General features: G+C 47.0%; 2 protein-coding genes and 1 long non-coding RNA gene across 4 annotated transcripts in view; 1 reads left to right on the top strand and 2 right to left on the bottom strand.

The window, feature by feature from the left end:
- The window catches only part of MS4A14 (membrane spanning 4-domains A14), a 27,776-nt gene extending 11,900 nt beyond the window's left edge, over nucleotides 1-15,876 (bottom strand). Inside the window, 5 exon segments of the mRNA NM_001076541.1 lie at nucleotides 1,881-1,979; nucleotides 6,528-6,677; nucleotides 9,906-9,956; nucleotides 12,587-12,715; nucleotides 15,646-15,876. Coding sequence (NP_001070009.1) covers nucleotides 1,881-1,979; nucleotides 6,528-6,677; nucleotides 9,906-9,956; nucleotides 12,587-12,715; nucleotides 15,646-15,783 — 567 coding nt within the window. The 5' untranslated portion in view covers nucleotides 15,784-15,876.
- The window catches only part of LOC112441666 (uncharacterized), a 21,544-nt gene continuing 1,286 nt past the window's right edge, over nucleotides 1,973-22,230 (top strand). The window contains exons 1-4 of the long non-coding RNA XR_009490739.1: nucleotides 1,973-2,135; nucleotides 2,665-2,910; nucleotides 8,677-8,769; nucleotides 11,258-11,356. This is a non-coding gene — a long non-coding RNA (uncharacterized lncRNA). The remainder of the gene's footprint in view (nucleotides 2,136-2,664; nucleotides 2,911-8,676; nucleotides 8,770-11,257; nucleotides 11,357-22,230) is intronic.
- The window catches only part of MS4A7 (membrane-spanning 4-domains, subfamily A, member 7), a 17,235-nt gene continuing 14,516 nt past the window's right edge, over nucleotides 19,512-22,230 (bottom strand). The window contains exon 6 of one of the 2 annotated variants that reach the window (XM_015474980.3): nucleotides 19,512-19,974. In XM_015474980.3, coding sequence (XP_015330466.2) covers nucleotides 19,855-19,974 — 120 coding nt within the window. In that variant the 3' untranslated portion in view covers nucleotides 19,512-19,854. 2 annotated transcript variants of the gene reach the window in all.

The following is a 22,230-nucleotide window of genomic DNA, read 5'->3' as shown; positions in this document are numbered from 1 at the left end:
CCAATGCATGAAAGTGAAAAAAGGGAAGTCGCTCAGTCATGTCCTACTCTTAGCAACCCCATGGACTGCAGCCTACCAGGCTCCTCCATCCATGGAATTTTCCAGGCAACGGTACTGGAGTAGGGTGCCATTGCCTTTTCCGCAGAGATGCTCTATGGCAATAAAAACAAACAAGCCCTCTCCCTGAGAAAACCCAAAGGAAAAGGGAGAGTCTGATTTCGAGAGTTCATGCATTATAAGATTCAGATGTCCGGTTTCCAACAAAATAAATCTCAGGGTCTACAAAGAAACAGAAAAATGCGGTTTGTTCAGGGGTGGTGGTTGTTTATTCACTAAGTCATGTCCGACTCTTGCAACCCTGTGGACTGTAGCCCGCCATGCTCCTCTGCCTGTGGAATTCTCCAGGCAAGAATACTGGAGTGGGTTGCCAGTTCCTTCTGCAGGGAATCTTCCCAACCCAGGGATCAAACCCCGGTATCCTGCACTGCAGGTGGATGGACTCCTTACTGACTGAGCCAACAAAATAAATGAGCAGAAATTGCACCTGAGGAACCCCATAATTCAGATATACTAGACAAAGACTTTAAAACAACTCAAAGATCCTAGAAGAGCTGAAGAAAATCATGTGCAAACATAGCAAAATGATATATGAACAAAATGAAGATATAAATAAGATATAAATTATAAAACAGAACCAAAATAATTTCTAGAGCTGAGAAATTTAATAAAAATGCACACCAGAGGGGTTCAGAAGTTGATCTGAGCAGGCAGAAGAAATAATAAATGAACTTGAAGATAGAACAATTGAAATCATTGGGTCTGAGGAACAGAAAGAAGAAATAGTTAAGAGAAGTGAACACAGCCTACGGGACCTGTGAGCTATGAGCGAGCAGACCAACACACGCACGCTGAGATCTCAGAAGAAAAAGAAAAAGAGGAAAAAATAATATTTAGAGAAATAATGACTGAAAATTTACCAAATCTGGTGAAGAATATTCATCTACAAATCTAAGAAGCTCAGTGAACTTCAAACAGGATAAATCCAAAGGGATGCACACCAAAGCACATTTTAATTAAACTGTTGAAGCCAAAGACAGGGAATCTTTTAAACAGCAAAAGTGCCTCATCACATATGAGGAATCCTCAATTAGATTATTAATTTCTTTCATATGTAAAATAAAGATGCTTTAATAATTAAGATTAAGTTGTGTTAGGTGATTATAACAATAACTAACATAGTGAACATTCGATAAATGTGGAGCTACAGTGATTATTATAAATACTATTGGTATCACGAGGGCCTCCCTGGTGGCTTAGAGGGTAAAGCATCTGCTTGCAATGCAGGAGACCCAGGTTCGATCCCTGGGTCAGGAAGATCCCCTGGAGAAGGAAATGGCACCCCACTCCAGTACTCTTGCCTGGAAAATTCCATGGACGGAGGAGCCTGGTAGGCTACAGTCCATGGGGTCACGAAGAGTTGGACACAACTGAGTGAGGACACATTACATTGGTATCACTTGAATAGTTTTCTTCCTCTCTGTTGAGGGGGTTGTTTCAGAGCTTTATGGCCCAGGTATAAGCACCTCATGTTACAATAATATGAATCCCCATTTAGTCTTGTTTTCCATATATTTTGACAGGGAGATAAGGAGTTATGTCTGAACAGAGATGACTGTGTACAGCAGAGGAATAAAAAGCAACATGGTTTGTCTCCGAGCGTCGAGTGAACCATCAGTTTTAAGTTTGTCCCTCCTTGATCTTCCTAAACTTAGAAATTGTAATTCAGCCCCTGAGAATACAGCTCTGCTGACTTAATAGGCTAGAGGTCCCCTTGATGTGTCCCAGTAGGAATCCATACTCACAAACGTCATTGAACGCACCTCGTTTGAATTTGCCCAGCAGTTGCTTCTGAAGGAGGCGATGGTCACAGCGATGCTGAGCTCTGCTATGCTGATGATCAGTAAGACCGACAAAATTCCCTGTAAATAATGAAGATAAGTCTACGGTATTTGGAATGAAAGCTGTACCATTTCAAAGATATAAACCAAGGACCAGCACACGGTGTGACCAAGCACGGGAAAGCCCACGTTTCAGATGCCTCTAGAACCGCAGTGACTGAACTGTTTTCATCCCATGTACGTCTTTCTGATGGGCCGGGACAGTGAACTCCAGTGCCTGTAGAGGCCCCTGACAGCTGTCTCAGACAGGTGAAACAGGGCGGAGAAAGGCCAGAAGGGATATATCCCTCAGTGTCCATCACTCAGTCCCGGGCAACAGTTCCATGTGGGAACATGGGAACCTTGATGCCTCGTGTTCTCTCCTTTCCTAAGGCAGCTGTATCTACACACTGTTAATGTGAGACTTTCCAGGTATTTGTTCACTTCTGTGAACCAAATGGAACAGCCTTTGGGTCTGGCGTAGCCTATAATTGCCATTTTGCACACTCTGCTGTAAGGTGGCGTTTAGTTGCCTTAAAGCACGGAGAAGTGGCAGGGAATAGCATGATGTCCAAAAAGTTTAGCCTTTGGGAACAAGAAGAGCTGACTGCAGTTGGGTCCAATGTTACACTTAACCTTGGACAAGAGTCTGTCTAAATTTTGATTTCCCTGCAACACAGCCAAAAGTTTGAATATTCTCCTTTTGCTTTTTTTTTTTTTTTTTTAGAAAACCACAATGTATGCAGTGGAAAGGCTACCCACTCCAGGGTTCTGGCCTGGAGAATTCCATGGACTGTACAGTCCATGGGGCCACAAAGAGCTGGGCGCAACTGACTTTAACTGTCACTGTGAATGCACCAGCTTCAGCTGGTGAACGAGATGGGCTGACCTTGGCCTTTGTGGAACTTCCATCATTGTAAGGGAGGCAGACAGTGACAAATAACTAGGCAATTATTTACTTCACTGAATTATGGTAAGTGCTATGAAAAAACACTGGGGGCTACTATTAATATAAGGGGAGACCTACCCTGGGTGGGCGGAGGTGTGATCAGGAAGGACCCCCTTAAAGAGAATGAGGAGGAGTTCAGCGGGTGGGTGGGAAAAGATAGGTGCTGGGCTGGGGAACATTTGAAGAAAGAAAACGTGGTCTAGAAAACTTAAAGAATTCTAGAAGGTGGAGAGGGCAGCATGCAGTGAGGATAAAGGCCTGGAATAATGCTAGAAGGTTAGGCCAGATAGATGTGTTAGAGTCTTATAAACCTAATAAAATTGGGGCTAAATTCTGTGTTTGACAGGAAGGCACTGCGTGATTCTGATCAGGTGTGTGTTTTTAAGTGACGACTAGCTGCAGTGTAGACGATGGATTGGTGTTCAGGGCAGAAGTCAGTCCAAGAGATGTGTAAAGCCCACTGTTCCTGGGTCTTTTTAGTTTGTTTTTGACCTTTGGGTTGTGCTCAGCAAGGAATTGTGGAGTGATATACGTAGGAGGTCTGGGAACAGAGTCTCCTGGATTCTGAAAGCAGGAGCTACTAATCCTCCAGTGCACATCCGTGCCGGGCAGGAGCGGAGTCCGCTGAATGCAGGAGCTACTAATCCTCCAGCGCACATCCGTGCCGGGCAGGAGCGGAGTCCGCTGAATGCAGGAGCTACTAATCCTCCAGTGCACATCCGTGCCGGGCAGGAGCAGAGTCCGCTGAACGCAGGAGCTACTAATCCTCCAGTGCACATCCGTGCCGGGCAGGAGCGGAGTCCGCTGAATGCAGGAGCTACTAATCCTCCAACGCACATCTGTGCCGGGCAGGAGCAGATTCTGAAAGCAGGAGCTACTAATCCTCCAGTGCACATCTGTGCCGGGCAGGAGCAGAGTCCGTTCATCTGCGCACTTAACCTCAGAAGACAATTTCTTCCTGGTATTTGCTAATGTAATGCACGGTGGTGGCCTCCTGGGAAAAGGGATAAGGCTAATAGGGGAGCGTCACGTTCTTGGTCCAGTTAGGATTTTGTCTCTTACACTGTTTTCTGACTTTCCTTAGTAACCTTTTATGAGTCTAATTCTGTAATTTATTTCTGAACGCATCAGAGTGTACCAGGCTCACTTTAACGGGTAAACATGAGGATTACACAAGACCTCACATTCAGTCACTGATGGCTGTTTTCCTTCTTTATCAGAGGAGACAATTTCCCATGTTCCCACTTCACTTCTCTCCACCCAAGTCAAACCTCATTAGCATTTAAGGACAAAAGCCTTCAATATTTGACTGATTGGGATTGAATGAAAGCCGAAATTTGCTTAGCAATTGCTGACATGCATAAAAATAATGTCATTAAATACTTATTAGATTAATACTTAAAATAATCCCTATATTTTCTGGTAAAGATACGGTTCATCTCTTGTAATGTGTAAAACTCTATATATAATGATTTGTGCTCTAAAATTATTTAAAAAAACACTTTATTAAGTGCCTTAGACACTTTCTCCAACTATATTTAGCATTAACTGAGCAAACTTTTTCATGCAAAGATGGGCTCGATAAAGGACAGAAATGGTATGGACCTAACAGAAGCAGAAGATATTAAGAAGAGGTGGCAAGAATACACAGAAGAACTGTACAAAAAAGATCTTCATGACCAAGATAATCATGATGATGTGATCACTCACCTAGAGCCAGACATCCTGGAATCTGAAGTTAAGTGGGCCATCATTATGAACAAAGCTAGTGGAGGTGATGGGATTCCAGTTGAGCTATTTTAAATCCTGAAAGATGATGCTCTGAAAGTGCTGCACTCAATATGCCAGCAAATTTGGAAAACTCAGCAGTGGCCACAGGACTGGAAAAGGTCAGTTTTCATTCCAATCCCAAAGAAACGCAATGCCAAAGAATGCTCAAACTACTGCACAATTGCACTCATCTCACACGCTAGTAAAGTCATGCTCAAAATTCTCCAAGCCAGGCTTCAGCAATATGTGAACCGTGAACTTCCACATGTTCAAGCTGGTTTTAGAAAAGGCAGAGGAACCAGAGATCAAATTGCCAACATCCGCTGGATCATGGAAAAAGCAAGAGAGTTCCAGAAAAACATCTATTTCTGCTTTATTGACTATGCCAAAGCCTTTGACTGTGTGGATCACAATCAACTGTGGAAAATTCTGAAAGAGATGGGAATACCAGACCACCTGCCTCTTGAGAAACTTATATGCAGGTCAGGAGGTAACAGAACTGGACATGAACAACAGACTGGTTCCAAATAGGACAAGAATACGTCAAGGCTGTATATTGTCACCCTGCTTATTTGACTTATATGCAGAGTACATCATGAGAAATGCTGGGCTGGAAGAAGCACAAGCTGGAATCAAGATTGCCGGGAGAAATATCAATAACCTCAGATATGCAGATGATACCACCCTTATGGCAGAAAGTGAAGAGGAACTAAAAAACCTCTTGATGAAAGTGAAAGACGAGAGCGCAAAAGTTGGCTTAAAGCTCAACGTTCAGAAAACGAAGATCATGGCATCCGGTCCCATCACTTCATGGAAAATAGATGGGGAAACAGCGGAAACAGTGTCAGACTTTATTTTTCTGGGCTCCAAAATCACTGCAGATGGTGATTGCAGCCATAAAATTAAAAGACACTTATTCCTTGGAAGGAAAGTTATGACCAATCTAGATAGCATATTCAAAAGCAGAGACATTACTTTGCCAACAAAGGTCCGTCTAGTCAAGGCTATGGTTTTTCCAGTGGTCATGTATGGATGTGAGAGTTGGACTGTGAAGAAGGCTGAGCACCAAAGAATTGATGCTTTTGAACTGTGGTGTTGGAGAACACTCTTGAGACTCCCTTGGGCTGCAAGGAGATCCAACCAGTCCATTCTGAAGGAGATCAGCCCTGGGATTTCTTTGGAGGCAATGATGCTGAAGCTGAAACTCCAGTACTTTGGCCACCTCATGCGAAGAGTTGACTCATTAGAAAAGACTCTGATGCTGGGAGGGATTGGGGGCAGGAGGAGAAGGGGGCGACAGAGGATGAGATGGCTGGATGGCATCACGGTCTCAATGGAAATGAGTTTGGGTGAACTCCAGGAGTTGGTGATGGACAGGGAGGCCTGGCATGCTGCAATTCATGAGTTCAAAAAGAGTCGGACACGACTGAATGACTGAACTGAACTGAGCAAACTTTTTAGATCATTCTATTCCTTAATAAGACCAATAAGGTAAAATCAAATCCAATTCCTGTCAATACTAATAGGAAGAGCTAAATCCTATTGGCCCTTACACCGCGCCGAGTCACGCTCTGGTGTATGTGATCGTCATAATACACCAGTGGGCTATCTTATTGTCTTCATTTTTCAAATGAGGAAAATGGAGGTTCGGAGAAGATGAAATACTAGGCTAAGGTCACAAGCTTATAAGTGACAAAACCAGAAGTCAAGTCCAGACTCTATGGCTCTTGAGTCACACTGGCTCTTCTCAACAGTGAGCTCAAATGCTGAGGCAACCTCGATCACAGGCGTCTAAATGAATGAGTCGATGCACCATGAACATTGTTCACACAAGATGATACAGACTCACTGCCCAGAACGAAACCACTTACATTGTAAAGGACTCTACCTATCACGCATATTCCTTCAAGGGAAGGCCCGTGGCAGTACTTGTGTTGGTATCTGTAGCTGATGATGGTGAGAATGATTCCAGCCACTGCGACCACAGAACTGATAACATTCAGGCCCGTGACACCTTGTCCCTGGAAAATAGTTTAAAAAATAACAACAAAATAAATAAACACTTTGAAAGAATTTCCTTGTGCTTTTATCTTTCCCCGTAACCCTCAGGGAGGAGTTGCTCCATCAGTATCCTGAATTCATCAAAGTCATAGGCCAGGCCAGGTTTTAGAATGAGCCAGGGAGCTAAGGAAGCAATCCGGGAAGGCAGGGGTGCTCTGTAGTTGGGTGCGTATTCAGCTGGGTCTGACTCTTTGCAACCCCATGGACTGTAGCCCACCAGACTCCTCTGTCCATGGGATTTTTCCAGGCAAGGTTACCGGCATGAGTTGCTATTTCCTATTCCAGGGCATCTCCCTGACCCAGGGATCGAACCTGCATCTCTTGTGTCTCTTACAGTGGCAGGCGGATTCTTCACCACTGCACCATCTAGGAAGCCCCTGGGGTGCTCTGTGGTTAATGCTAAAGAAAACGTCCTTTCTATCCTAATGTGTCATCTTTCATAATCTATAAGCAGAATTGTGTGCTAGAGAGTATCTTGGCCTTGTAATTAGAACCGATTTTTCAGTCCGAGGGCAATGGCACCCCACTCCAGTACTCTTGCCTGGAAAATCCCATGGATGGAGGAGCCTGGTGGGCCGCAGTCCATGGGGTCGCTAAGAGTCGGGCACGACTGAGCGACTTCACTTTCACTTTTCACTTTCCTGCATTGGAGAAGGAAACGGCAACCCACTCCAGTGTTCTTGCCTGGAGAATCCCAGGGACGGGGGAGCTGGTGGGCTGCCGTCTATGGGGTCGCACAGAGTTGGACACGACCGACGCAACTTAGCAGCAGCAGCAGCAGCAAACTAGGACCCTATACACACCAACAGATCTCTTGGAGTTTCCATTTCTGCTTTTACAAGTGAGAGTGGAGTCACCCAACTTTAGGGCATATCTGCTTATTTTAATAGATATTTCTTGTAGGTCAGCTGTGTGTCAGGTGCCGCATTAAGCCCGTGATTCACAAAGGTAAACACGAAAGATGAGGTCTTGCCTTCATGTGGCTTACCTCACCCCCTAGAGGATTCAAACCGTAAGCAACCAAATCAGTAACATCTTACAGATGGCAATGAATTTGAACTGAGATTTAATGGTTTCCTTCCTTTGGCTCTCACTTTTCGAACCTCCAAGCTATTAACAGTTCAGATAGCCCCACCAATTTCCTATTCCCTTTACTTCCTATTTTTTTTAAATTTTGTTTCGTTTTGTTATATAACTCTTGAGTTCCTTTGAAGGAAGAGAGGTGTCATTCATTACCTAATCCCAGCATGGATAGTGCTCTTTTAAAAGAGAAACAGAAAAGTCTCCTATCTCAGTTCCGCGGATGGTTACTATACTCGACTTTGTTACATCTGTTGGAAGTGCAGTGATACATTTATGCATTTACACACCGTGTCCTATCCGGCAGGACGTGTGACTCTCTGTGGTGTAACTTGGAAGTACACCTATGATTTTAATGTTTGCCCCAAACGCAGATCTTTCTCTGCCCACGGGGATTTTGGCAGAAAATACCCAGGGTCACGCGGATATGCCGTCTCACTCAGTCCCAAGTCTTTTGGTTCCTTCAAGGCTCTGTTCTGGCTCCCAGAGGACATTTCATGGACTAACATCTCTAGCTCAACACCCCCTCAGGTGTATTCTGCTTTACAGTTTACAAAGAGCGTGCACAGCTTAGTCTCCTCTCATCCTCATGACAGTTTTACGATGTCGGCAAACCCCCTTTTATCCCCACGTCACAGGTCAGTAGGATTCTGGGGTCAGGTGATTGTGAATTCGGAGGAAGAGCTCTGATGGAGCCAGGTCTTACACCGCCCAGGTTAGCACTGCTGTCCCCGTGACGTAACGGTCTGCCTCCAGCTCAGTGAGTCGTGGGCAGGTCTGCCTTATCCTCGGTCTATCCCTCAGGTCCAAAAGGAAGTCAGTGCAAGAGAAGAATGAAAGTTGAGGCTTCGTCTGCATTGTCCGTATCTATCTCCACAGGTAGAGAGAGATGGAGGCCTTCGTCCCCGCTAGAAGCCCCTGAGGTTTGTAGCTGTCTCTAGCGGATATTGGCAGAGGACCATAAAGAAAGAGGTAAAATGGCTTTGAGAGAAGGTCTACTTCTCCAGGGCCTTAAAAAAATCAGACTGGTTAGGCATGTAAACATTTAAGTATCATTTTGTCTTATATGTGGTATCTTATTAAATCCTCAAAATAATCCTTCAGATTTGACACAGCGATGAGTGGTGGCCTGGATTCAGCCCTAGAACAATCAGCATCAATGCCAGACTCTTTCCTGCAGACTTTGGGCAGACCCCAAGGAGAAGACTCTGTCGTTGTTGGGGTGTGTGTGTGTGTGTGTGTGCAGTCACTCAGTTATGTCTGACTCTTGTGACCCTATGGACTGCCCTCGAGGTTCCTCTGTCCATGGGATTCTCCAGGCAAGAACACTGGAGTGGGTTGCCATTTCCTCCCCCAGGGGATCTTCCTGACCCAGGGCTCTAACCCACATTCCCTGCACTGGCAAGCGATTCTTTACCACTGCGCCACTTGGGGAGCCCATTGTTGGGGTGAGGGTGTAACAACTGGGACCCTGGGATTGAATTTGCTTACAGTAGGGTTTATACACCTTGACACAATAAGTATTTGGAGCCAGATACAGTTTTTTTTTTTCTTTTACTGTCTTTTGTATTTTAAAATGTTTAGAAACATCTCCAGCCTCTACCCACTAGATGACAACAGCCCTCCTCACCCTCCCACCCCTGGCTGTGATGATCAAAATGTCCTCAGCGTGGGGCTTCCCTGGCGGTCCAGTGGTTAAGCCTGTGGCTTCCACTGCAGGGGCCGTGGGTTCCATGCCTGGTCAGGAACTAAAATCCTGCGCTCTGAGCTTGGCAGCCAGGAAAAAAAAAAGGGCCTTCAGGCTTTGTCTAATATTCCTGGGGGTGGGGCTGGAGGAGGCACAAAATCACTCCCAGTTAAGCACTGTTGAGTTAGAGGAGCGTAAAGTGGTCTTTAATAAGCAGGTCCTTTGGTTGATTTGACCAAGGCAGCGGCACCCAGGGGGAGGCTGCAGGGCTCATGCTGCTGCCAAATAGCAGGGGCCTCGACTGCACACTTGATGCGCAAAGACTTCCCTGGAGGGTCCTTTATTACCCAAGGCTTTCTGCCCAAAGATGCTCTAAAAGAAGTACAGTTTCAAACTGCCCAGAAGTCACAAGGCGACTTACCACACACTTGTCATTGCTGTGGGCTCCTGTGAGGTACCCTGTGACAGTGAACTGTGGGGAAGGAAAGAGAAAAGTTACCAGCGATGGAGCGCTTGACTGCCCTACGGTATAACCTCCTTCGGAGACTATATCGTAACCGACATGTCTGTGACCCTCCCAGACCCTTCCGTAACTGGCCTCTTCCATCAGGGAAGGACGGTGGGCCCTGACGTAAGAAAATAATCCTGTGCTGGCCATGCTTGTCACTCAACAAGGGCTCTTTGCCCACGTAAGGTCCAAAAGGTACCACCCTGCTGGGCTCCAAAAGAAAGACGTCCTGGGCTCTGGGCCTGGAATAGTGAAGGTGAGCTCTGTGTGCTCTGAGTAAGTGCGGGGCCTGGAATCTAGTCTTATCTTACCCACTTATTTATATGAGACACAAAGAGCCTGGCTGTTGTTTAGTCGCTCTTTGTGACTCCATGGACGGTAGCCCGCCAGGCTCCTCTCTTCATGGGATTCTCCAGGCCAGAATATTGGGTGGGTTGCCATTTCCTTCTCCAGGGGATCTTCCCAACCCAGGGATTGAACCCACGTCTCCTGGAGAAGAAGGCATCAGAGGATGAGATGGCTGGATGGCATCACTGATGCAATGGATATGAAGGAGATCATGAGGGACAGGGAGGCCTGGCATGCTTCAGTCCATGGGGTCGCAAAGAGTCGGACACGACTGGGCGACTGAACAACAGCAACTTCTGCACTGCAGGTGGATCCTTTACCACTGAGCTCCTGGGAAGCGCAGAGAGCTTAGAACCACACAGAAGAAATGAGACCGGTGTTCCCCAGGGTGGGGTCCATATTTTTTTTTAATGTTCCAATAATGAGAACCTCTGCCATGGGAATTGGTTTTCCACTTTGGGGATATTGGGCCTTGGAGTCAAGGACCTTGAGAAGACATGTAGGGATCAGAATGTCACCTCTGATGCCTCCTTCAGCTTCACCTCCCAGCTTGGGTCACCGATCAGGCTAGCTCTACTTCCAGGTCATTCTCGAAGCCGTCCGCCTTTATCTTTGCTGCCGCCCAGAGAGTTCAAGGTACCACCTCTCCATTTCTGGAATCCTGCAGCCTCCCCGCAGCTGGTTCTCCCAGATCTGCTCTTATCATGCTTGGGCTCATTACCCTCTCAGGGGACATAACATTTTAGAGATAACAAGGCTTCCGATCTTACTAACCTTGCTCTCGTATTAAAGCACCACATTCTTTTTACGACCATAAGGATCGGCATGACCTGGTTCCAGCCTACATTTTTGGCCTCCTTTTATGCCACTGCAATAGACTCATTGGTCTTCTTTCTGTTGCTCTCGCCCACATCAAGCCCTCAGCTCATGCTTCACTGTTGCCGGGAGCGAGCTTTCCCTCTACTTTGTGCGGTGAACACCCACGTGCAGAGCGCCTCCCTGGCCTCCCAGCACAGGTGAGTCCCCATTAAATGTTCACCTGACGCCTGGAACTCCTCCGAGGGCGCAGCAGGATGTGGTGACGTGCCTGTGGAGCTGCTTGCACTTTCGCTTATAGCCTAGCCACCAGATGCCTAACCCTGTCTATTTCTAAGCGCAGCTCGTCACTTCTCCCAAAGAGGGCCTTGTCCACCAGGGCCCTGGCACCTAGGACCCTCCTGCAGATGTAGGATGGGTGCTCAGTAAATACCTCTTCAGTGAAGAGTGGAGTTTTAAAAAGTAATGTGCCAGACCCTCATTGTCGTTCACGCGTGCCAATTACACAGTATCACGCTGGGAACGTCCTCTCGTGACGTGGGGAAGCGAGGAGCTGGTCTGCCTGCTTTCTGTGTGTGCGCTGTGAAAGTCACGCTGTCTCACGCCATTGACGTTTGGGAAATGGAAGCTAGCAGCACTGCTGGTGTCTCAGGAAAGGTTCGGGGTGTTTGTGCTCATCAAGAGAGGCAGGGCGTTAACAGAGACAGTGTCTCATTTCTTCATTAGTTCACCCATGTGTTCACAGAGCGATTCATTCACGCCTGCTATGCAGCAAGCATGACTCTGAGGTCTGAGAATGTAACGACAACTCTAACAGACAACACTCATGCCCTTTTGGGACTCTAGGTTTTAATAGCGGAAGCTCTACAGAGTCTAGCCTTAAATATGATGGCATAAGATTAGGAACCAAGGCTGTGGGGATTGGACAGATATAGGTCTGTACTAGGAATTATGTTTACGATTCTTTCATTAGCTGGATGAATGACATTCATAAACTGTCTCTGGGCATAATGAAGCAGTTGAGCCATAATAATGTGTTAAAATTCTCCTTAAGCTTTGAGAGGCTGTGATTGTGAGTGTTAGCCAGGCAGGTTTAAATTGCTACCTACTCCCAAATTCCATTTTTTTTATTTGCAAAGGGAAAAGTAGGATATATGCCCATCTAATCTCCCAGATTGGTAGTAAGGAGCAAATGACTTACTATACACACGAGGGCTGGAAAACTTTTCAACACTGTACACGTAAGAGTGGTTATCACCATGAGGATGGTGGTACTGCCATGACCCAGATGGAATCACTTCTTTTCCTGGGGAGGGGATTGGCTATCTGGTCTCCTTGGGGACCACCTGCGTGGGATTCATTGTCTCAGGACTGGAGTCAATTCAAACCAGTCTTTTGGTAATTCCTCCAAAGCTCCTAACAGTACTCACAATAAATGCTCCCCAGAATGGATATCCTGTCAAGAAAACCAGGGGGAATCTTTGGGCGAAGTTGAAGTAATTCAATGCAAATATAGCTCCGATGCCGGCAATGATCAGGGCAAGCAGGACCTGGGAAGCCTGTGAAGAGAAGAATGGGCCGGTGAGGCCACGCGTGCCCGGGCTCTCTGGAGCCTCCCAGGCGAGTGGGCATCGCCACTAGAATGTCGCCCCCTCCGCCTGCGTGCCTTCCCCTCCTGTTTACCCACCACTCAGGCTTTCAGGAGGCCCGGCGGCCTTCCTCCCCTCACTCCCCTGTGTCCGTGTCCGAATCCTTCATGCTCACCCTTCCCTGCTGACAGTGTCTCTGGGGTTATCAGTCCGTCTTGCATCTCACGGGTTTGAGCATGTGTCTGACTCTCCCTCTAAATTTGCGGTCCTCGGCTTTCGGCACCAGGGACCAGTTTCGCGGAAGACAGTTCTTCCACAGCCGGGGGGTGGGGTGTGGGGCGCTGGGGAGTATGGTTTGGGGATGGTTCTCGAAAGAGGCGTGAACCTCGATCCCCCACAGGCGCGGTTCACAGTCGCCTTCACACTCTGATGAGACTCTAGAGCTGCTGCTGATCTGACAGGTGATGCCGTGAGCAGCTGGGGCTGCTGGAAACCCAGATGAAGCTTCGCCCCCCGCCCGCCCGGGGCTCACCGCCTGCTCTGCGGCCCGTTTCTCACAGACCATGGGCTGCCACGGAGCCCTGCCCTAGACGGCAAGCTTCTCGGGACGCCGATCCCAAACTACTCACCTTGACATTCTTTCCCCTTCTGTAGAACCAGCCTCCTGTTACCATCCTCACCCCAACACACACACACACATTTTCCACATTAAATATAGCCTTTGAGAATTATGGTAACCGCTCCAGTACTCTTGCCTGGAAAATCCCATGGACGGAGGAGCCTGGTGGGCTACAGTCCATGGGGTCGCAGTCAGACACGACTGAGCGACTTCACTTTCACTTTCTTTTCTTTCTTTTTTGAGAATTGTAGCCTCAGTCCAGTGCTCTGAAAGTGTATGAAGTTCCCTGAGCTGGAGCAGAGAAGTTGGGGGGAGGTTATGCCTCACCTCTTGATGCGAAGGCCTGTCCAGAGCCAAGAGTGACCCCGTGGGCCCCTCAGCCCATTAGGGGTCACAGGGAGAGGGGAGCGTGGTGGTTCCTGGGGGTCCGCGGCTTTCCTCAGCGCAGAGCGTCTCTGCGTCCGCTCAGGCGTCTGGGTTCCCCCAGGCCACACGTCTATGGCCCTGGGTCACAACTGTCCCGGTAGTGTTCTGATTCTTGTACTAAGGATGGGGGCTGTGCACACAGCTTTGCTCTAGTCTATTTATGACAGATTGTGTGTGTATCAACGCTGCAGCTCACTATGAGCTTTGAGGGTGGTTTTCAAAGAGCTCCCAGTGCCTGTAACAACACAAAGGCGATGTTTAACTTCACCTCCAAAGGCTTTTAGCTCCGAGAGAGGTGCTCCCACAGCCCAAGCTCACTCCTTTAATAAGATATTTAGAAAAGTGGCCCCGGTTTCCTCCGTCCCCCCTGCTGGGATTCAAAGATGATCGCTAGCTCCTCCTGAAACAGGCCAGGGATTTCCTCAGAGTTAGTGGTCTTATTCGTGACAGTTGAGCTTTCTATTTCTCAGAGTTAAATAAGCCCTCAGAAGCATTGCTGAGAAATGAGCAAACCCTGCATGTTTCTAAACAGAACTTTAATTCCCTTGTTGATCAAAACACAGGGACGTTTTGTGACAACCTAGAGGAGTGGGAGGGGGTTTCAGGAGGGAGGGGACACGTGCGAGAAAGGCTGATCCGTGTTGACGTCCGGCAGTGAAAGTGAAAGCCGCGCAGTCGCGTCCGGCTCTTTCCACCCCATAGACTGTACACTCCGTGGGATTCTCCAGGCCAGAACACTGGAGCGGGGAGCCTCTCCCTTCTCCAGGCGGACCTTCCCAACCCAGGGATCAAACTCAGGTCTTCTGCATTGCAGGATGTATGGCAGAGGCTGGCACAATATTGCAAAGCAATTATCCTTCAATTAAAAATAAATAAATACTTTGTCAACAAAGGTCCATCTAGTCAAGGCTATGGTTTTTCCAGTGGTCATGTATGGATGTGAGAGTTGGACTATAAAGAAAGCTGAGTGCCGAAGAATTGATGCTTCTGAACTGTGGTGTTGGAGAAGACTCTTGAGAGTCCCTTGGACTGCAAGGAGACCCAACCAGTCCATCCTAAAGGAAATCAGTCCTGAATATTCATTGGAAGGACTGGTACTGAAGCTGAAGCTCCAATACTTTGGCCACCTGATGCGAAGAGCTGACTCATTTGAAAAGACCCTGACGCTGGGAAAGATTGAAGGTGGGAGGAGAAGGGGACAACAGAGGATGAGATGGTTGGATGGCATCACTGACTCAATGGACATGGGTTTGGGTGGACTCCAGGAGTTGGTGATGGACAGGGAGGCCTGGTGTGCTGCAGTCCATGGGGTCGCAAAGAGTCGGACACGACTGGGCTACTGAACTGAATTGAAATAATTTGTAAAATGTAGGGAAGTGGTCTTGTAGGCTACATGTTAGCTCTTCTACTGAATATCCAATTATGTGTACATGCTCATGACTTAGAAGGCTGCAGGGACTTCCCTGGCCGTTCAGTGGTTAAGAATCTGCCTTGCAGTGCAGGGGATGCAGGTCCATCCCCTGGTCAGGGAGTTAAGGTCCCACATGCCAAGGAGCAACTGAGCCCACATGCCACAACTGCTGAACCCACGAGGCACAACTAAGAGTCCATGCGCCACAAAAAGATTCCGCCTCCTGAAACTAAGGCCCAAGGCAGCAAATAGTAACAGATAAATGAATAAATAGACAGGCTATCTCTTTTTAAAAGAGTATAAGAAAGAAGGATGTATTTTAGGTGACAGATGAGGGGAAACTGAGGGGATCAATGTCTTTTCTGAAAAGCATCTCTGCAAACATACTTGGAGAAATAACATGGTCTCCTTTCCAAGAAGACCCATGAGTGGGCGAGGACTTACCCCCAGGACTTTCGGCTCTCCCTTCAGGAATTCCAGCAGAGAACTGTGAGGGCCATAGGGAAGTGCAGTCAGTACAGTTTCGTTTGGTTGTACACTGATGACATGGGTTGATCTTTTGACCTCAGATGATGATTCCATGATTCAATGGCAAAACTCTATGAAAAAAAATGGGTGAGTAACCATTGCAGCCAAAATCATGGTCTGCCATCAGTCTCACATGGAGTCCTTGGCAATGAGCCCTTAGCAATTACCCAGCACTAGAACCACAGAATCACAGTCATTGAGTCACAGAGTCCTAGAATTCTAGAGCATCTTCTTCTGTCTTCCTGGTGAAGGATCCGGTTATCTGGAAGACTTGCTTTATTGTCCACTTATTTGTAAACAGATGGTCAACACAAAATAAACAGGTGGTGTACCAACAAATCCCAGGGCCTGTGTTCATGGGCTAGAAAGGAACTAAATGAGGAAACACCCACGGTGTTCCTGGCACTGCGGAAGGGGTTCTGTTTTAACATGTATTCACATTGATTCTTTTAACATTTCTACCATCCTGAAAATGAGGTACAGAAGGTTAAACTGTTCGAGGCCACGTACCGAGCGGCGGGGAAGGAGTCAGACCCTGCCCGCCTGCCTCCAAACTCTGCGTCAGCCGGGCTGCCACCCTCTTTCGAAAGGCGTTTCCCACTCGTGGTTGACTGATTGTCTCAGTACTGATTAACCATCTTTCTTTCCCAGTGAAAATCAGTACATGCAGGTATTGGACCAGATGTAGTTGCCACTTCCATAGGGTGTAACTCTAGCTTTCAAAAAGACAGGTAAGATGAAGTCAAGTGAGAGTCTTCCTGGTTAGAGCTATGCAAATGCAACTCAAACAATGTAAAACTCTATATGGAATTTTGCTTTCCGTGTTTGTGTGTGCGTGTGTGAAAGTCACTCAGTTATGTCTGACTCTTTGCAACCCCATGGACTGTAGCCTTCCAGGCGCCTCTGTCCGTGGAATTCTCCAGGCCAGAATACTGGAATGGGTAGCCATTCCCTTCTCCAGGGGATCTTCCCAACCCGGGGATCGAAGCCAGGATCGAATCCGCATTGCAGGTGGATTCTTTACCATCTGAGCCACCAGGGCAGCCCAACATAGGGCTGTAGTGAGAATTAAATGAGATAATCTGCATAGCACACTTTTGTAAGTGCTGGTGTTATCACCACTGTAGTGAAGAGCAGATGGATGGTAGGAGAGAAAGGGTGTCTGAGTCTAGTGCTGTGCTTAGTCGCTCAGTCGTGTCTGACTCTTTGTGACCCCAGGGACTGTAGCCCGCCAGGGTCCTCTGTCCACGTGGATTCTCCCTGAAAGGATACTGGAGTGGGTTGCCATGCCCTCCACCAGGGGATCTTCCCAACCCAGGGATCGAACCCAGGTTTCCCACATTGCAGGCAGATTCTTTACCATCTGAGCCACCAGGGAAGCCCCCTTTTTGTAATTTTTAAAAAACGTTTATTCATTTACTTACTTTATTTTGGCTGTGCTGGGTCTTTTCTCTGTAGCAGTGAATGGGAGTTCTCTCTAGTTGCGGTGAATGGGCTTCTCACTGCGATGCTTCTCTTCTTGTGGAGCACCAGCTCTTGGGCGAACAGGCTTCAGTAGTTGCAGCACATGGGCTCAGTGGTTGTGGCTCCCAGGCCCTGGAGCACGGGCTTGGTGGTTGCAGCTCCCGGGCCCTGGAGCACGTTGGTTGCGGCTCCCGGGCCCTGGAGCTCGGGCTCGGTGGTTTCGGCTCCTGGGCCCTGGAGCTCGGGCTCAGTGGTTGTGGAGCATGGGCTTAGTTGTTCCATGTGGCCTGTGGGATCTTCCTGGATCAGGGATTGAACTCTTGTCTCCTGCTTTGGCAGGTGGATTCTTTACCACTGAGCCACCAGGGAAGCCCCGTTTTCCATGTTACTCCTTGCTATTCTTACATTTGTTATGATTTTAACAATTAAACCATAAAGCAAATAGTTTCACAAAACCTCCCATAATGTTCAAATATTACCTTGAGTATTTCCTAGTTATAGCAGGGTTTCTTAACCTTGACATGGCTGGCATGTGGGGCCTGAAGATTCTTTGCCACCATAGAAAGTTGTTCTGTGCATTGTAGCATCTCCCAGGGCTGGAGATTAGAGGATGCCTTCAGCTCCTTGCCTACTCAGTGAGGCTGCTAACTCACTTCAGCAAGGAGACTCTCACTGGAGTTGGCTAAGATCAGAAGGATCAGAGAGTTTGTGATAAGGATCTGAGTATGTGTGACTCAGCCAGTGATTCTGGGTTAAGTTTCTGAGGAAGATGCATTTTTAGAAAATCAGGGCTGAGAACTTGGACTTCTAATATGTATGATAAATGTCTGCAGTGTCTTCTTGGGCTTGGTTGAAACTTTTCACACCTTTTCTTGCTACAAGTTTCTTAGATCTTCCTGTTAGTGATTCTTGCTAATTGATTTCCCAAACTGAATGTGGTTATGAAGCAAAAAGTAAGGAGCCAAGACAGACTCCCAAATTTCTGACTTTAGAACTGAGCAGATGGTCACTCCAATTTTGACAGACAACCAGGCTAGGGGTAAGGGTTTGGATGAGAGGTTAGAAATGAAAGGTGAAATGTCCTTACCAATCCTCCCATCAGTTTGCAATATTAACCTAGATAATGCTGAATACAATCCTCTAGATATTCTGAAGAAACTTTCTATTAACAGTAGAAAGTAAATAAGAAATAGCTCTTGGATAACATACAATTTTATTGCATTGCTTGGCTTATTGGGTAAAAAGAAATCTCAAAGTTTCTCCAGCCCCAGTGTAAAATATTCACACACACACACACACACACTTGAAAACATTCTAGTGCACTCTAGAGCACTAGTATCCAGATCAAGAAAAACAGTGTCTCCAGGAACCCGTGGGCCCTCTGGGTCCCCTTCCAATCATCACCTGCAAAGGTAACCACTATCCTGACCCTCTCAGTTAGATTCCACGTGTACACGTGGAATCATACACTGTGGGAGTCGTCCATGTGGCATATAATTGCTGTTTGTCCACTTGCGTTGGTATATCACACGCCATTGTTTGTGTGTGTTAGTCGCTCAGCTGTACCTTTTGTGACCCCCAGGACTGAAGCCCGCCAGGCTCCTCTGTCCATGGAGTTCTCCAGGCAAGAATACTGGAGTGGGCTGCCATGCCCTTCTCCAGGGGATCTTCCTGACGCAGGACCTGAAGCTGGGTCTCCTGCGTTGCAGGGAGACTCTTTACCGTCCGAGCCACCTGGGAAGCCCATCCATTGTCCGACTACACCACGGTTTTATTTGTCTCTCCTACTCTTTGGCATTTGGAGAGTTTCCTGTAGGGGCTCTGGTGTGTATCACTTTGGCATTTGGAGAGTTTCCTGTGGGGCTCTTGTGTGTATCACTTTGGCATTTGGAGTTTCCTGTGGGGGCTCTGGTGTGTATCACTTTGGCATTTGGAGAGTTTCCTGTGGGGCTCTTGCGTGTATCACTTTGGCATTTGGAGTTTCCTGTAGGGGCTCTGGTGTGTATCACTTTGTGCCCATCTTTGTACGTGTCACTCGGAAGGCATGCTGTGGATTTCTGTCGCACGTTCCCTCTAGGATAGGCCTCAGCCTAGACCAGGGGAGACAGTAGGAGCCTCTTTATTGGGCAGTTCTATTCACTCCAGTACAGTAACAAGTTAATTATATTTCTATGTGTCTAATTTCTTGTTTGGTCTAGGACTTAGATGGGAGAGAGCGTTCTGGTTAAATTCGATCTTTGAGTTTAGATATTTAAGAATAAGGTTGTTAAATGAGACAGAGAACAGAGGCATATTTAACTGACAGAAATAGAGCCGTATTATTGTAGAAGTATTTTTTAATTGAAGTGTTCTTGGAATCCATGATGTTTAAAATTTAAGCAATGTGAGTATGAAAGTGCTACAGAAGCAGGGCCTATAAACCACACGACTCGCCAGCTCACACCAGCGCAAGACCACACATCCTCTCGTCTTTTTGTTTTTCCTGGGGTTTAGCTGCTTTGCCGAATCGTGTTAGTCTCGTGAGTCTGCCGTCCATGCACACGCGCTCCCTCTTTGCCAGCCCAGAGCGCTGAGAAAAGGCCCTGTGCTATGCGGCAGGTTCTTATTAGTTCTCTCATCCGTCATGATGTGCGTATGTCGGCTCCGGTCCCCCAGTTCTTCTTATTCGTGACTGAATGAACGCAGGGCTGTCACAGTCGACCGTTTCCACCAAAAGACAGAAGCGTATGCAGCTGCTAAGAGCTCCAGCACCGTGAAGTTGAGCATCACCAGCAGGACACCCTGTAAGTCAACACAGGGATGGTTGGTGCCCGACTCGTTCAGGAGACAAGACTGCGAGTGAAGACTCTAACAGTGGAGAGAGGAAGGGGCGGTGAGGACCACGTCATCCTCTTTCCTGCTTTTCCTTTCGGATCTCTGAACCAAAGCAGGGAAATGAATAGCAAGGGTTTCCACTCAAGACCTCGGTATTCCACACTCAGAGATGAGAGTCAGCCTTCATTCACCTGTGTGTGTGTGAAAGCTGCTCAGTCGTGTTCGACTCCTGGCGACCCCATACAGTCCATGGGATTCTCCAGGCCAGAACACTGGAGTGGGGAGCCGTTCCCTTCTCCAGGGGATCTTCCCAACCTAGGGATCGAACCCAGGTCTCCCGCGTTGCAGGCAGATTCTTTACCAGCTGAGCCACCAGGGAGGTCGCTCACTTACCTATAGGCGCTCCTATTATTTTCTCTTTTTTCTTGAGTGTCTTTGGTTGCCACGCTGTTTCTAGGTGTGGGCTTTTTATTCATCCTGCAACAATCTCAGTGCAGTCCTTCAGTCTGAACTCCCATATCTTTCTTAAATTCTGCCAAGTTCTTGCTTATTTCTATTGCATCCTCCCTGTCTACCACGCTGTCCCACTGGAGCTCATATGAGATGTGTTGAACCTTCTCCCTTCACTGTGTCCTCCGTGTCTTTTAACTTCTCATTGATATTTTCTAAATTTTTATCTTAGTGTATTGTGTTCTATGTGGTTTAATCAGACCTATATGTTGTATCTCCTATTTAACTGATGCTAAGTTCTTAATTTCAAATATTTTAATTTTCATTTATAATCATACTATTTGGCTCTTTTTCAGATCCACTTGTTTTTTTGTTCATTGCCATATTCTTTCATTTGGTTTTAATTCCTTTTTAAATATCTTTAATCGTTTAAAATGCAGTTTCATTATAGCATTTTTTCAAATTATGATGTAATCTCTAACTCTCAGGTAACTACATTTCATGTTTGTCCTATTTTCTGCTATCCCTCATTTTTTCCCTTAATGTTTTTCAAAATATTTTCATTCTTAGATAACTTCAGCGTGTGGGCGATGATGGTTGGAGAGTTCATGGTAGGTAGGAGACGCATAATTTGCACTTACAGACATCTCTGTTGATGGAGAAGACTCTTGAGAGTCCTTTAGATTGCAAAGAGTCCATCCTAAAGGAAATGAAGCTTGAACATTCATTGGAAGGACTGATGCTGAAGCTAAAGCTCCAATAGTTTGGCCACCTGACACAAAGACCTAACTCACTGGAAAAGACCCTGAAGCTGGGAAAGATAGACAGCACAAGGAGAAGGGGACACAGAGGACGAGGCGGTTAGAGAGCATCACTGACTCAGTGGACAAGAACCTGAGCAAACTCCAGGACACAGTGGACAACAGAGGAGCCTGGAGTGCTGCGGTCTATGAGGCTGCAAAGGGTGGGACACGCATTAGTGACGGAACAACAGTAACTCTTGATGGGAGTTGGGTTTGATTCTGATAGTACCTTGGGAGTTTCACAGATCCGGGGACAATTTTAAGTTAGTCATTTTAGTCAAGGTTCCTCTATTTTATATGTAATTTCGGATTTGGGTACCCTATCTGCACAAGGCTTGGGGAGATGATTTCATCCTATAAACCTTTATGGAAGAGTTTCTGGAAGCTTCTTGAGATGCAGGACAGAGTGTTCTCCTTGTCTTATTTCTTAAATAGGCTAAATATTTAGTCTCAGCTCCTAACATTTTGCAGAGCACTTGGTGCGAGCTTCCTACATCCAGCGTGCCTGAAGAGCCTCAGATCCTATCATGGGAATTAAACTTCCATGAGCCCACCTCCAACATCTATGTTCCTTCCAGGCCGCCATGGTCTTCTGACCTCTGCTCTGGCTTTAATATCCTTCTTAGTTTTCTAGGATGTAAGATGACCTTCCTGCCACCCTCCCTTCTTTCTGTCTTCCATCTCTTGATATGTATTTTTAACTTTAACTTTGTTACTTTCCCCAGGTAATCTTTACGTTAATAAAGAGAGTGGGCTTTGAATTCTGCCTGGTCTGCCGAGTCGCAGCTCCTCTGATGTTGCAGGAAGTTCTCTTTGGCTCTAGTTACCTGAGCGGGGGAGGCAGTTTGAGATGCGTTTTTGCTGAATTAAGGTCTGATTACCCACGGCGGGAGAGCGCCTCTCCCATTCTCCTTGCTTTGCCTGACCTCTCCCGTGCACCAGCGTTGTTCTGTCTGCTGGGCTTCCTCAA

This window comes from Bos taurus, chromosome 15 (assembly GCF_002263795.3).
Source record: "Bos taurus isolate L1 Dominette 01449 registration number 42190680 breed Hereford chromosome 15, ARS-UCD2.0, whole genome shotgun sequence".
In the NCBI taxonomy this organism is placed as follows: Eukaryota; Metazoa; Chordata; class Mammalia; order Artiodactyla; family Bovidae; genus Bos; species Bos taurus.
This window is presented reverse-complemented; position numbering and strand designations above follow the sequence as displayed.